General features: G+C 32.6%; 1 protein-coding gene across 2 annotated transcripts in view; it reads right to left on the reverse strand.

Moving 5' to 3' along the window:
• LOC141544676 (uncharacterized) overlaps positions 1–17,295 on the reverse strand; it is a 127,841-nt gene that overhangs the window by 90,344 nt on the left and 20,202 nt on the right. For both annotated transcript variants that reach the window (XM_074271090.1, XM_074271091.1), the window contains exons 6-7: positions 4,864–5,001; positions 3,825–3,952 (exon numbers count right to left, since the gene is read on the reverse strand). In XM_074271090.1, the coding sequence (XP_074127191.1) occupies positions 3,825–3,952; positions 4,864–5,001 (266 nt within the window). The remainder of the gene's footprint in view (positions 1–3,824; positions 3,953–4,863; positions 5,002–17,295) is intronic.

Consider the following 17,295-nt stretch of genomic DNA (forward strand, 5'->3'; position numbering starts at 1 on the left):
TCCCAAAGAAATACTAAAGAGTGGAAAGGGACCTGTATGTTCCAAAATGTTTGTGGCAGCTCTTTTTGTTGTAGCTAGAAACTGGAAGTTGAATGGATATCCATCAATTGGAGAATGGTTGGGTAAATTGTGGTATATGAAGGTTATGGAATATTATTGTTCTGTAAGAAATGACCAGCAGGAGGAATACAGAGAGGCTTGGAGAGACTGATGCTGAGTGAAATGAGCAGATCACTGTACACTTCAACAACAATACTGTATGAGGATATATTCTGACTGAAGCGGAAATCTTCAACATAAAGAAGAGCCAACTCACTTCCAGTTGATCAATGATGGACAGAGATAGCTACACGCAGAGAAGAAACACTGGGAAGTGAATGTAAATTGTTAGCACTAATATCTGTCTGCCCAGGTTACAAGTACCTTCAGAATCTAATGCTTATTGTGCAACAAGAAAATGGTATTTACACACATGTATTGTATCTAGGTTATATTGTAACACATGTAAAATGTATGGGATTGCCTGTCATCAGGGGGAGGGAGTAGAGGGAGGGCGGGCATAATTTGGAAAAATAAATACAAGGGATAATATTATAAAAAATATATATCCTTTAAGAGGAGCAAGTTCATTGGTTGAAGTATTTCCCCAGGCCCAGTTGAGTTCTCACATGCTCATTCTCTGGGAGGATAAAATGAGGGCAACATTGGGTCTGGAGGAGTCTACTCTAGGTCAGAGTTGGGATGGCTCTCTACAGAAGTCTGACTGGGAGATTGAGTTGAGATGGCAGTCAGGAAGGATAACTTAGAGAGGACCAGACCTTTACATTCTGTGTCCTTGGGAAATTCATTTAACTGTTTGCCTCCGTTTCCTCATCTGTAAAATGAGCCATAGAAAAAAAAATAGCAAACCATTAAAGCCAAGAAAACCCCAAAGGGGGGTCACAAAGTGTCAGATATGACTGAAATAACTCAACAACAACAAAAACCATATTTGTATTCTAAGCCTTTCCATCTTGGTAGAACCAACCATAGCTTGTATTCTAATTGCCTAGATTCTGTAAGCCTTCTTCCATACTCCTTGAGTAGAACTTTAATGGAGGAAGCTATAGATGCACGAAAAGGAGACTAATGACAAAATATGTAAACAGAAGTCTCAAGGCAATGATAAGAGAGATACCTCAAGTCAGCAAAAGTTTTGTATATACAAGAATTACTCTGCAGAATTTCCAATGAAAGATGGCAGCCTTCAGATAAATGTGGTCAGTGAAGGTTTTACTGAAGTCATACTCGAGCTGGGCCAAAAAGGATGGATTGACTTGGGCAAGAAGAAGGAATGGAGAATTACAGAGAGGTAGAATCATATAAACCAACTATATGATGACCTTGAAAACTCTTTATATTAGAAAAAATGGCAATTGACACTCAGGAACACATTAACTGTCAATGGGAAATGTTTTTCAAGGGTTTAATTTAGTAACTTAAATGGTAGCTCCTATGATGCAAAAAGATCTTTTTTTTCTCTGATTCATCCAAGAAATGTTTCCAGGCTTGGAGTATGAGGATCACCACCTTTTCTACTTTTACTTTCTCTAAATTTATACTGGTTATTTTTCCCAGGCGCCTAATATGGAAACCTTGGTAACCCAGCATTTGAAAATGAAGTAGATAGTCATCTATATATTTCAGGGGTTCTGGAAAGGTCACTCTGACTGAAAATATCTCCTCCGTTATCTTCATGGTGTTTCAAATGCTGTTATTCATATTGACTATTTATATCCCTTGAGTCAACTCCACTCTCCACCAAATTCAAATGTGAGGCTTCCATACAAGATTATACTGTGATATCTATATATTCATTAAGAATCATATCTCATCAAGGGATAGTTTGCTTGTAAGATCTTTGGAGAAGGGAGGCATATATGACCACACAAAAAACAAAGGACAGTGTAAAATCAAAATGAGTAATTTTGATTATACTAAATTAAAACCTTTTCACAAACAAAAGCAATGCAGCTGAGATTAAAAAGAAAGAAGAAAGATAGGAAACAATTTTTGTGGACACTGTTTCTGATATAACCCTCATTTCTAAAATATATAGAAAATCCTCATTTCTAAATATAGAGAACTGAGTCAAATTTACAAGAATATAAATCATTCCCCAAATAATGGCCAAAGGAAATGAACAGGCAGTTTTCAGATGAAGAAATTAAAATTGTCTGTAATAACATGAAAAACAAGTTGTAAATCACTATTGATTAGAAAAATGCAAATTAAATAACTCAGGTATCACCTTACACCTATCAAAATGGCAAAAGATAACAAATATAAAATGATAAATGTTGGAGGAGATGTGAGAAAACCAGGACATTTTTGCATTTTTGATAGAGTTGTGAACTGGTGCAAACATTCTAGAGAGCAATTTGGAACTATGTCCAAAGGGCTCTCAAACTATGCCTATACTGACCCAACATTACCACTACTAGGTCTGTATCTCATAAAGATGATCATTTTTTAAAAGTGGAAAAGACCTACATGTACAAAAAATATTTACAGCAAAAAATATTTTGTGGTGGCAAAGAATTGGAAATTGAGAGGATGTCTATCAATTGGGGAATAGCTGAACAAGATGTGGTTTATGAATGTGGTGGAATACTATTATTCTATAAGAAATGTGAAGAAGTGAGGAGCAAGCTGATTTCAGACAAGACTGGAAAGATATATAAATTGATGCTGAGTGAAGTAAGCAGAACCAAGAGAAGTGTACATAGTAACAATAACATTATGTGATAATCAACTACAATAGACTTAACTCTTCTGAAAATACAGTGATCTAAGACAGTTCCAAAAGATTTATGACATAAAATGCCATCCACATCCAAAAAGTGAACTATGGAGAATGAATGTGGATTGAAACATATTATTCTCACTTTTTAAAATGTTTGCTTTTTCTTTCTTGTTTTTCCCTTTTTTCCTCTGATTTTTCTTTCACAACATTATTAATATAGAAATATGTTTAACATGATTGTACATGTATAACCTATATAAGATTGCTTTCTGTCTAAGGGTGGAGAGAGATAAGGGATTTTTTAAATCACTTATCATGTGTCAGGTACTGTGTTATCTGTTAGGCTTATAAATATAAAAATGAAAGTTTTTGCACTTAAGGAATTTATATCTCATCAATTTATACATATTTAAATAGATAAAAAGTACATACCAAAAAAAAAAAAAAAAAAAGAAAATATAGGATCATATGCATTGCCTTTCAATCCTGCTCCTCTGTTCCCTGGTCTCATTAATTCTTATTAATTTTTCATGAAAGCTTTATGAATGTTGTAACATTTTGAAAACATTTAAAATGTGTTTCCAAAGCTTGGATAAGTGATTGACAAAGTTCCAAAAAATAATGACTCTTTTGCTGTTTTATTGTTTCCTCAGTCAATATGTCTATATTCATTCATAAATAATATGAATTGTTTACCCCACATTTAAGAATAAAAAATCATATTGCCAAATATAATTTCATTTTAAGTGTCAAAGAGTTTTCATGTGATTTGGTTAAACATATTCAGCATAATTTCAAAATCAGCTTATCAATACTGTAGCCTAACTGATTTTTTTTTCAGTAAAGCAGACAATAACACACATTTTTGCAGTTTCAGGATAGTGGATGTACAAGGGTAACTAAATCATTAACCAAAGATGAAATAGTTCCTATTGCTTTTAAATATAAAATGAAAATAGAAAAACCAGAGAACTTATGAATTTTAAGATTGTTCATATTTTTTTAAAATGAACAATTTATTTGGGTTTGTCAGTTCTACCTTTTTTGTCCAGGAATGGTGCACCCAAAGCAAATCCACTACAAGAAGGCTTCTCTTCATAGCTGATTTGGGGAGGACAGGAATTATGACATTTCTGTTGTTCTTCAATTTGTTTGTTATAAATATGTCTAAAATAAAAAGTAAAACATAGTAAGTCTACATCAACCAAGATAAAGTATATGTAACAAGTAACTTTTGTGTATCTCAAATCTTAAGATATTTTGTTTTTATTGTACTCTATAAAGCAAAACTATCATTCAATCTAGATGTAATACACTTGTGGACTTAGAACTCAAAAGGCTTATATCAATTAAATAATTTAAAACCCAGCTTATATCAATTAAATAATTTAAAACCCAGAAAGAATACAGTTGTCCAAGTTAACACATAACATGAAGGGCACGATCTTTCCCTAACACTCCCAAGTTGAGCATCATTACCCCTGCAAACTGCCTCTTTGTGAATTCTAATGTTGACTATTAACATTTATGATTCATTTTCATTAGCACTCATTTGAAGGCATCTAAGATATAAGGTGATTTTCCCTAAAATGAAAACTTTAAGTCTCTTACAATTGAGAGATGTCAACAAGACATTAAAATAGAAACAAGCAATACAAACCACTGCTTGTATAAATGTGCATTATTATTAAATTATATAACTTCTATGAAGGTTAAATAAAAGGTTGGAAAATCTTTAAAAACTATTAAAATAGTAGCCATTATCATTAATACTTCTGAAAATTCTGATCTCAGAGGATGTCATTCTATCTCATATCTCTTTTGCTTATGTGAACTTCAATAACTTTAATATAAATCAGTTTGCTCAATTTAGGTAAAGAGGTCTATCCTCTACAGGTTGCCTCTTTGCCTGGGGCTATTCTGAAGCATGTGGCAATTCTCAGAGCTGGAGTTTGTCAGGGTGTTTGCCAGTTATTATGTTATGCAACTATGATAGCCCCATTCATTCTCACTTATATGGAAGAAAATTCTTATAGATGCAAAGATACAAAAACAATTAGAATTATGTCAGCACTTACAGAGGATAACCATACTGCTCAACATATGTCTCAGCTGTCCATCCATCTACATCTTGGAGAGTGTGATCAGCATTATTTTGAAGAAGAAGAGTGACCAAAGCTGTAGATTCCACACTGATAGCAATCATAAGGGCCGTTCTAGAATAACAAAAAAGCAATTCATTTGCAAAAAATTAAACTAGTCACATTTAATCATATTTTTCTTGACATGCTACAATAAGAGAATCTCATATCCTTTAATCTTAATACTTATGTACAACACAAACACACAGTAATTTGCTCAAGTGAAGCATTACAAATATCAAGACCGACCAAACAGAAAGATGAAATTCAAGACAACTTTTGTTGTTTCCTTTCAATTTTAGTAGGGATTGTCAAATTTAACATAGAAAAAAAAGTAATAATAGAAAAAAAAAAGAGTATCAATGTTCCTTGTATGAAACAATTAAGAAATTCAGCTTGTTTACTGCTTTTGAAAGTAAAGTGTAAATTCTTAGAAACAATCTTAGCAACTCCATTAATTCTTACTCCAATGCCCCATCATAAGGGTGAGACCGGTTGTCTAAAGCAAAACCAGAACAAGTTATTTTATGTCTTAACAAACTTTCTGAAAGTCTTCGAACATAAATACAGCAATGAACTTTCTTGTTTAAGGACAAACTTATGTAAATTTAAAAGAATTAACCACCAGAAAGATAGCACCAGTTGATTTGGAGAAAGATCATAAAGGCAGTTTATTAAGGTTCACTGGAAGCTGCCTTGTTTCCTTTAGGCATCTGAAACTTTAGGATCTCCTTGTTTGCCAGGGGCTACACTGAAGCATATAACAATTCTCAAGAGCTACAGACTCCATTTTCCCTGATTACACTGAGATATTTGGGGGTTCCAAGTGTTGGTATTTGCCTACTCCACCATCTTGGTGCTCAGTTTCTTCATGTGGCTGCTGAGGTAGGGCTTGCTGCTGGCTTGCTTTCTGATTGGATTGGAATCCCCTTTTACCTAATAGTCTTCCTAATTTTCCAAAATTTCTTGGGCTCAAGGATTATTTCTCCTGTCTTTTTGATAACTGTACAGTGTCCAAATTTGTTTTGGAAACTATTTTATGTTTCTATGGAGGTGAATGTGGAAGAGTCACACTGATTTCCTGCTTATGGCAGAAAAACAAGAGTTTGGTGAATGTGAATGGAATGAATTCTCCGATAAAATAAAACACAAAGCCAGAATCCTTAACAAGAAACACTTTTGAAGCAGAGAGATAAATACAGATTGAAGGGAAAATGCTAGAATAAAATGTAATATACTCCTGCTTGAGAAAAAAAAAAAAAAAGCAGGGGTGACACTCCTGAGATGAAAATAGATCTAATTAAAAGAGAAAAAAAAAAGGAAATTATGGAGGCTAGAGCAAGAATGGCAGACAATTGACAGATCTTTGCTTGAGGTCTTCCTATCTTCTCTCAGAATCAAGATCAGATTAAGTCTCTGAATGGGTTTGGAATGAAATAACTCATAAATATTTGAAGTATAACAAATTTCAAGCAGAATGTATTTTGGAAGGACTTCAGGCAAAGTCTGTATCAATAGACAGGGGGATGAGAGTGTGTGTGTGTGTGTGTGTGTGTGTGTGTGTGTGTGTGTGTGTGTTCGTGTCCCAGCACAGATGCCTGCAGGGAGTCCCAGGTCAGAAATGCCCCATCTACAGGGAATGCAGTGGGAAGTTCTTAAGACAAAATACAGGAGTTTTGGCCTATCTGTTCTGGTTTTAAAGTCAATGGGTTAGTTAGTAGATGACCTGTGATAACTTAAACAAAACCACACAAGACAAGTAGTGAAACTTGGGGCAGTGAACCCTGGAAAAAAATCCTATTCTAAAGAGTTAAAAGTCAAGATAGGAAAATGAGCAGACAGTAAAAAAGTTTCTGACCACAAGATAAAATGGTGATGAGGATCAAAACATATACTCAGAAGAAGATATCAAAACCCTTACATCCAAAGCCTCCCAAAAAAAACTGAAATTGGGGGATTTAAAAAGGGATTTTAAAAATTGAATAAGAGAAAGAGAAGAAAATTAGGGAAAAGAAAAGAGTAGTGCAAAAGGAAATAGAAAAGACACTACAAAATACAAAAAAACTAACAAGGAGAAGAATGCTTAAAAAGGAATGACCAATTGGGAAAAAGGCACAAAATCTCATCCAAAAAATTGGATGTGAGAATATTGAAGCAAGAACATGGAAGCTAATGACTTCATGAGAAACCCAGATATGATAAAGCAAAACAAAAGGAAAAAAAAAAAGGAAAAATGTGAATTATCTCTTTGGAATTACACTGACCTGGAAAATTAGGTCCAGGAGCGATAATTTAAATATTATTACAGTACATGAAAGTCATGATCAAAAAATAGAACCTGGATGTCATCTTTCAAGAGGTTATCAAGGAAAACTTCTGTTTGAACCAACGTGTAAAACCAAAATTAAAAGAATTGGCTAATGACTTCCTGAAAGAAATCCCCAAATAAAAACTCACTGAAATATTATAGTCAGATTCTGCAACTCCTGGTTTTTTTGGTCAAGAAGAAAATAAGCATACAGCAAGAAACAATTTAGTTATTGTGATGTCACAGTCAGGATAACACAAGATTTACTAGTCTATGGAAAATAGAGAATTACAACCAACTACCACTTAGCAAAACGAGTATAATCCACAAGAAAAAGGTAGTCTTTAAATAAAACAGAGGATTTTAAAATATTTGTGATTAAACAACCAGTGCTAAATGGAAAATTTGATTTTCAAATACAGGACTCTGGAAAAGCATAAGGAGGTGATCAGGAAAGTGATATCATAAACTTTATTTATTAAAATTCCCTTATCTATTTACATTACTACATGGGCGGATGATACTTGTAACTCATTAGAACTTTGTCATTATTATGGCAGTTAGAGGAGCATATATAGACAGAGGGCACAGGTATAAGTTGAGTGTAACATATCCCTTTATTTTTTTCTTTAATAATATTAAGGGGTGAGAGAGAAATGTATTGAGAAAAAGGAAAGGGATAAGAGGAATGGTGCAAATTATCTGTCATAAAATAGACAAGAAAAAACATTTACAATTAAGTGGAAGAGAGAGTGAAAAGGGTGAGAGAGTCAACCTTTCACTCTCATCAGAATTGGCTCGAAATGGAAAAAAAAAAGCATGCATACTCAATAAGGTATAGAAATCTAACTTTGCTGGAAAATAGGAGGGGAATGGTATACAGGAAGGGGAGAATAGGAGAAAAGATGAAAGCATATTGGAGAATTGGGTGGTCCATAACAAAACACTTTTATGGAGAGTTGGATAAAGGAATGAATGGATGAAAGGAAAAAGAAAAGAATAAATGGGAGGGAAAAGATGATTAGCGATATTGTAAACAGAATTTTGAAGCAAGTTTCACTGAAAACACCTTATTTCTCAGAGGAAACTGAGTCAAATTTACAGAAAATAAAAGTTTTGCCCCTAATGAAAAATGATCAGAAGATAAAATCTATGCCCAAAGAGCTAAAAATCAATGCATATGCTTTAACGTAGCAATATCACTATTAGTTAAAAAAAAAGTAAAACTAATATTTACAAAAATATTGTAGGAACTCTTCCCAGGGAAAAAAATGGTAATCAAGACACCCATCAGTTGAGGGATGGCTTTACAAATTGTGATATGTTGTTTGTCATGGAATATTATTGTTCTCTGTGAAATGTTGAGCAGGATGCTTTCAGAAAAAAAGTCCTCCATGAACTCCAAGTGAAATGTACTAAATATATACAATTTAACAGCCATGCTTTGCAATGACTAGATGAAAAATTGCTTTGCTTTTCTCAGTAGTACAATGATCCATGGCTACTCTGAAGCCCTTATAAGAAACTTATTTGATTATGTCTGAATACAGAATGAAGTTTTCTCTTCCTCTCTTTTTCTCTCACTTTTCTTCCAATGCTAACTCTTTCCTTGTAAATTTAGACGTCTTGAAAATTGCTGGATTTTTTTTAACAATGGGAAAGCTATATTTTCTTTCTCGACATGTTTCTTATGGAAATGTTTTGCATAATTTCATATGTGGTTTCTTAATGCAAGCTGTAAGGACAAGAGAGAATCTGGAAATCAAAATTTTTGTTTTATTTTTAATTTAAATTGAATCGAAGTAAATTTATTATAAAGTTTATTTTAAAACATATGTATAGATAGTTAAAACATTCCCCCTTGCAAAATTTCATTTTCCTGCCCATCTCATCTTCTTCCCAGAAAGTAAATTCAATATATATTATTAAACATGTGCAATTCTTCTATACATATTTGCACAATTATCATGCTGCAAAAGAAAATCAGATCAACAGGGAAAAATGAGAAAGAAAAAAAATAATAAGTAAACAACAAAAAGAGGAACACTATGTTGTAATCAACATTCCATCTCCACAGTTCTCTCTCTGGGTGCAGATAGCTCTTTCCATTACAAGACCATTAGAAGTAGCTTTTCACTGTTAAAGAGAGCCATGTCTGTCAGAATTGATCATCCTATAATCATCTTGTTGCTCTTATGTGCTCTTATTTTGCTCATTTCACTTAGCATCAGTTCATCTAAGTCTCTCAAAACTGCTCTGAAATCATCCTACTAATTGTTATACAATAATATTCCTTAATTTTCATATACCATAGCACATTCAGCTATTCTCTAACTGACGGACATTCATTCTGTATACTTACTTGCCACTACAAAAAGGGTTGCTACAAATATTTTTTTTTTCTCTAACTGATGGGCATTCATTCCGTTTACTTACTTGCCACTACAAAAAGGGTTGCTACAAATATTTTTTACACACTCAGGTCCTTTTCTCTTTTTGTGTGATCTCTTTGGGATACAGGCCTAATAGAGACCAAAAGGTAAGCAAAGTTTGATAGCCCTTTGGGCCTAGTTTCATATTGCTCTCCAGCATGGTTGAATCAGTTTAAAACTGCAACAACATCCTCTCCAATATTAATCATTATCATTTCCTGTCATCCTAGTCAATCTGAGAGGTGTGTAATTGTTTTATTTCAGAGTCACCTTAATTTGCATATCTCTGACCAATAATGAGTTACAGCACCTTTCCATACACTAGAAATGGTTATAATTTCTTTATTTGAAATTTGTGTGTTCATCTCCTTTGATCATTTATTTAATCTATTGGAGAATAAATTTTTATTCTTATAAATCAGAATTTATCTATTTTAGAAATTAGGCCTTTATCAGGACCTTTGGATGTAAAAAAAAAAAAAAAAATTCCCTGCTAATCTCGTCTGTTTTGGTTTTATTTGTACAAAAAATTACTTAATGTAATAAAAGTTATCTATTTTATATTCCATAAAATACTCTTTAATTGTTCTTTGGCCCTAAATTCCTTCCTTTTCCACACATTTGTGAGATTATCCTTTCTTTTAATTTGCTAATAGTATCACACTTTCTGCCTAAATCATGAAGCCTTTTGACTTTGTCATAGTAGAGGGTTTTAAGTGTGGTTCAATCCTTTTTCCTTTTGTTATTGCATCTCTTTATGATACAAGTGACTAGAAACACTGCTGGTTCAAATGGTATGCACAGTTTGATAGCCCTTTGGGCATAGTTCCATATTTCTCACCAAAATAGTTGGATTAGTTCACAACTCCATCAATAATATGTTAGAGTCTCCCAGTTTTCAAATTCCTTCCAACATCTGTCTATTTTTCTTATCCTTTTGGCCAGTCTGAGAGGTGTTTAGTGTTACTGCAGAATTGTCTTATTTCACATTGTTCTGACATAGTGATTTAGGTCATTTTTTCCCCATATGACTAGAAATGGTTTTAATTTCTTCATATGAAAATTGTCTGTTTATATACTTTGACCATCAATCAACTGGCAAATGGCTTGTGTTTTTACGAATTTGGAATTCAAAACTTTTTTAAAAAAGAAATGTAATTTTTAAATGTAACTGGAAAATAATAATGAATAAATTTTTAAAAGAGATTATAAAAACTTATAACCAACTGGTATCCAACTGGTATTTTTATGGAAATAAAGGGCTGGCTCAATATCAGAAAATCTTATTAGCATAATTGACTACATCAATAACTAAACTAATAGAAATTATATAATTATCTCAATAGATGAAGAAAAAAGATATGACAAAATACAACACCCATTCCTATTTAAAAAAAGCAACAATAACAAGACAGTGTAGGAATAAATTAAGTGTAAATTTTCCTTAAAATGATAAATGTCATCTCTCTAAAGCCATTTTCAAGTATTTTACACAATGGGAATAAGATAGAAGCATTGACAGTAAGATCAGGGGTAAAATGAGGGTTCAACTTCTATAAAGATTAGCTTTAGCAATAAGACTAAAAAAATAAATCAGAGAAAATAAAGAGTAGGTAATGAGAAAATAAAACTATCACTTTACTGATACTATGGTATGCTTAGAGGATCAACTAAAAAAAAAGTAATTTTAGCAAAGCTGCAGGCTATGAAATAAACGCACATAAAAGAGAATGATAACAACGAGAAAACATACCAAAATTTATGAGAAGCAGTCAGAACAGTACTTAAGGTAACATTTGCTTCTTTAAATTCTTATGTCATTGAAATAGAAAAAGAACAGAACACTGAATTGGACCTGAAACTTAAAACAAAACAAAACAAAACAAAAAAGCAACAACAAAAAAAAAAAACCTAGTAAGAGAACAAATTTAAAAATAACCAATTAATTACCAAATTGGAAATCCTCACAATCAAATATGAAATTACAAGGATTTTAAAGTGTAACAAAAAATATAAGGGAAGTATTGAACTAATAAACAAATCCAATAACTGCTTTATGAAAACAACAATAAGAAGCCATTAGTTAAATAAATTTTTTTAAAAATGTTGAAACCTAAATGTCCACTATCAAAAAATAAAAAAGTGAAATTATCACCACTGAAGAAATTAAATCAATTATTGGGAAATATTTTGCCTAAATTATGCCAGTAAATCTGACAATATGAGGAAATCAATAAATATTTAGGAAAATATAAATTACCCAGATTAACAGATCAGGAAACAATATGCCTAATTAAATTACTGCATCTTAGAAAAAGAAATTGAGTGAGATACTATTAACCTCAAGAAAAAAAAAATATCCCAAGTGTCAGATGTATTTATTTGGCAATTCTAATAAACATTCAAAAAAATTCATTTAAACACCATATAAATTGTTTGTAAAAATAGATGAAGTAGGTGTCCTAATAAATTCCTTTTATGGCACAAATATGTTGCTATACCTAAGTTAGGAAGAGCTAGACAGAGAAAGAAAATTATAGACTCTAAAAGGAAAGTGATAAAAATTGAATAATATTGAGGAAAATTGGGACATTAAGACACTGTTGGAGTTGTGAATTGATCCAGTCATTCTGGAGAGCATTCTGTAACTATGCCTGAAGAAAAAGAAAGCTTTGAATACCAGCAATACTAGGTCTGTACTCCACAAGACTTCCAAGTACAAAAATATTTCTAGCAACCATTTTTGTGGCAAAAAATAATTGAAAACTGAATAAATATCCTACAACTGGAGATTGATTGGACTGTTATAGGAATGTAATAATGGGATTCTATGATGCAATAAGAAATGGTTAATGGGCAGAATTTCATATAATCCTGCAATGACTTACATAAGTTTATGCAAAATGAAATGAGGAGAAAAAGGAAAATATTGCACACAATAGAAAAAAAAAACTGTGTGGGGGAGTGGAGCCAAGATGGTGAAGACAACAAACATTTCTCTCTGACCTTCTTTACAACCCTCACTATAATTACAAAATCCAGCCTCTGAATTAACTCTGGATTATCAACAGAAGATAATTTCAAAGATAATTTCAAAGACAAAAAAGTGCGGTTTCAATTGGAAATGGGAGAGAGGCAGCCAAGGAAACCAGTACAAATGCCAGTGCCAGATAGCTCAGAGTCCTATGGCAGAAAATTGACAGGAGGAAAACAGAGCAGAAAAGATTTGTTTCAATCAGAAACAGGGGAGAGGCATCAAAATACAAACAACTGACCACAAACCAGCACAGACAGGGCAGTGCCCTCAGAAAAAGCACTCTCAAGTGTGGCAGTGCAACTTCCTCAAGGCAGAGAGTTTGCAGGAGGAAGCAGAACAGAGAAGGTCTGTTTCAGTCAGAATCAGGAGAGAGGTAGCAAGGCCAGGGCAGCTGACAATAAGCACTAGCACAGACAGCTCAGAGTCCAGGAGCCGTGCAGTCTCAGTGTGCCTAAGCAGACTGACTACAAACATCAGGGCAGACAGAACACAGCTCAGTGTATTGCTGACAATTCCATGTGGCAAAGAGTTAGCACCAGAAGTGAATCAGCACCGACTCGACGCCAACTGTAGTTGCTTGGAAAACCTCTTCTGCCCTAAAAGCAGACCTTAACTTTTTTTTAAAAATGAGTAAAAAAATAAAGAGGTCTCTAAAAATGGACAGTTTTTATGGCAAAAGAGAAGAACAGATTTCAAACCCCAAGGAGACTAAAGCAGAATTCTCCAAGTGAAGCTCCAAAATAAACACAGTCCCTATCACACAAGGCTCTCCTACTAGAAGAACTTAAAAAGCAACTTTTTAAAAAGAAAGGTAGAAGAAAAATGGGGAAAGGAAATGAAAGTCTTGAAATAGAGTTTGGAAAAGGCAACAAAAACAATGAAATGGAAAAAGCAATGGAAATAAGCATATAACTCATTGAAAGATAGATTTGATAACATGGAAAGAAAAAGCAACTCCCAGAAAAACAGAAAAAGAAAAATTATTCAAAAACAAAATTTGTGAAATGGAAAAAGAAAAGAACTTAAAAATCAGAATTTGTGAAATGGAAAAAAAATTCCATAAAACAAAACAACTCATTCAAAAATTCAATTGGGCAAAAAGTCAAAGGAACTTGTTATTCAGCCAAAAATAACTTACCTAGCCAAATTTTCCTCCAGGGAAGAAGGTGGACATTTAATGAAATAGGTGAATTCCATTTATTTCTGATGAAAAAAAAAAAAAAAAAAAACCAGAGCTAAATAAAATTGACCTTCAAATATAGGACTCAAGAGAAGCACAAAAAGAAAAAAAAAAAAAAGAACTCTTTGAGAACTGTATTTCTGTTATGGATATACATAAAGAATACATGTATAATTTGGTTTACTCTTATAATATAAAAAAAGATCTTGAGTTGGAAAGGTACAGTTGTACCAGAAAAAGGGAAAAGTGGAGATAGTACATCTCATGAAGAAGAAAAGGAAACCTATCATATCTAAGGGAAAGAAGGGAGGGGAATGATCTTAGGGGAATGATCTTAGCTGAATGATCAGATGTGCTGATTAATCTTACTCTCATCAGAATTGGCTCAAAGAGAAAATATTAGACATTCAGTTTCCAGAGAAACTTTTTACTCCTCATTGAAAAGTGGAAGGGGAAAAGAAAAGGGGTAGGACAAAAAGAAGGGAATACAGAAATTGAAAGGGAAAGGTTTAAGAAAAGGGGATGTAGAGATCCTAAAGAGGAAGGTCTATGTGAGGCAAGAGTTATTTATAAGTTTAATACTGGGGAGGGGGATAAGGGGAACAGGAAAGAGAAAAGCAAACAAGATTATTAAAACAAGACAGCAGGAAATGCAGAATTAGTAATTTTAACTATAAATGTGAATGGGGTAAACTCCTCTATAAAGTGGAGGGTGAAAGCAGACTGGATTAAAAGCCAGAATTATATAATATGTTGTTTACAGGAAATACATGAAGCAGGGGAATACATACAAAGTAAAGGTCAAAGGATGGAGCAGAATCCATTACACTTCAGTCAAAAAAGCAGGGTCTTCTCAGATCAAGCAAAAGCAAAAATTGATCAAATTAAAAGAGATAAGGAAGGGCATTATTATCTTGCTAAAAGGACAGCCTAGATAATGAAGCAATATCAATACTAAACATATATGTAACAAGTGGTATAGCATTTAAATTCCTAAAGGAGAAGTTGAGAGCTGCAAGAAATAGACACCAGAACTATAATAGAGATCTCAAATTTGCACTCTCAGAACTAGATAAATTAAACCACAAAATAAATAAGAAAGAAGTTAAAGAGGTAAATAGACCACTAGAAAAGTTAGGTATGACAGATGTTTGGAGAAAACTAAATGAGACAGAAAGAAGTGCACTTTCTTCTCAGCAGTTCATGGAACCTAAACAAAAACTGACCATATATTAGGATATAACGAGCTCAATGCATCCTTTTTGGATCACAATGCAATAAAAATTACATTCAATAAAAAGCCAGGGGAAAATAGACTAGAAAATAATTGGAAACTAAATAATCTCATCTTAAAGAATGAATAGGTGAAACAGCAAATCATAGACACAATAATTCCACCCAAGAGAATGACAATAAAGAGACGACATACCAAAATGTATGGGATGTAACCAAAATGTGTGGGATTAGCTAAAGTTAGTAATAAGGGAAAATTTCATTTCTCTCTAGAGGCCTACTTGCATAAAATAGAAAAAGAGATGGTCAATGAATTGGGCTTGCAACTAAAAAAGCTAGGAAAGAGCAGATTAAAAACCCCTAATCAAACACTAAAATTGAAATTCTAAAAATAAAAAAGGAGAGATTATTAAAATTGAAAGTGAAAAAAACTATCGAATTAATAAATAAAACTAAGTTGATTCTATAAAAAAATGGCAAATTTGACTAGATAAAGGAAAGAGGATAATGAAATTGTTAAATCTAAAAAGTAAAAATGAACAGAAAATTAGAGCAATAATTAGGAGTTACTTTGCCCAACTTTAATTCGATAACAAATGAAATGGATGAATACTTTCAAAATATAAGTTGCCCAGATTAACAGAGGAAGAGGTAAATTGATTAAATAGGCCCATTTTAGAAAAAAAGAAATAGAACAAGCTATTAATCAACTCCCTAACAAAAAGTCCTCAGGACCAGATGGATTTATATGTGAATTAAAATGCTATGTAAACTATTTGAAAAAACATGGAATGAAGGAATCCTACCAAATTTCTTTTATGACACAGACATGGTACTGATACCTAAACTTGGTAGGATGAAAACAGAAAAAGAAAATTATAGATCAACATCCGTAATGATCATTGATGCAAAAAGCTTAAAAAAAATATTATCAAAAAAGTTACAAAAATTACAGAAAATCATCTCCAAAATAATATACCATGGCCAACAAGGATTTATACCAAGAATGCAGGGATTGTTAATTTTGGGAAAACTATTAATATAATTGACTATATCAATTAACAAAAACCATATGATCATTCCAATAGATGCAGAGAAAGCACTCTTAAATCCAACACTCATTCCTACTAAAAACACTGGAGAATATAGCAATAAAGTGACTTTTCCTTAAAATAGTCAGTAGCACCTATTTAAAACTTCAGTAAAAGCATCATATGTAAGGGTGATAAACTGGAACCATTCCCAATAAAATCACGAGTGAAACAAAGTTGCCTACTATCATCATTATGATTCAATATTGTGTTAGAAATGCTAGCTTCAGCATTAAGCAAAGAAAAAGAAATTAAAGGAATTAAGAGTAGGTAATGAGGAAATCAAATTATCACTCTTTGCAGATGATAGGATGATATACTTAGAGAACCCCAGAGATACTACTAAAAAGCTATTAGAAATAATCCACAACTTAAGCAAAGTTGTAGGATACAAAATGAATCCACATAAATCATGAGCATTCTTATACATCACTAGCAAAATCTAACAAAGCAAGAGATACAAAGAGAAATTCCATTTAAAATAACTGCTGATTCACTTTACCAACAGTACTATATGAGGATGTATTCTATGGAAGTGGCTATCTTCAACATAGAGAAGAGCTAATCCAATTCTAATTGATCAGTGATGGACAGAATCAGCTACACCCAGAGAAGGAACACTGGGAAATGAATGTAAACTGTTAGCACCTTCTGAATCCAATTCTTCCTTTGCAACAACAACAACAACAAAAAAAAAAATTTGGTTCTGCACATATATATTGTACCTAGGATAGTATAACATTTAATATGTATGGGAATGCCTGCCATCTAGGGAAGGGGGTGGAAGGAAGGAGGGGAAAAATTTGGAACAGAAGCGAGTACAAGGGATAATGTTGTAAAAAAAAATTACCTATGCATATGTACTGTCAAAAAAAAGTTATAATTATAAAATTAATTTTAAAAAATTTTAAAAATAAAGTCAGATCTAAACAATTGAAAAAATATTAAGTGCTCTTGGATAGATTTGAACAAGTATAATAAAGATGACTATACTACCTAAACTAATCTATTTAGTAGTATACCAATCAGACTCCCAAGAAACTATTTTAATGACCCAGACAAAATAACCACAAAATCCATCTGGAAGA

The sequence above is a fragment of the Sminthopsis crassicaudata genome, chromosome 5, assembly GCF_048593235.1.
Source record: "Sminthopsis crassicaudata isolate SCR6 chromosome 5, ASM4859323v1, whole genome shotgun sequence".
NCBI lineage: Eukaryota > Metazoa > Chordata > Mammalia > Dasyuromorphia > Dasyuridae > Sminthopsis > Sminthopsis crassicaudata.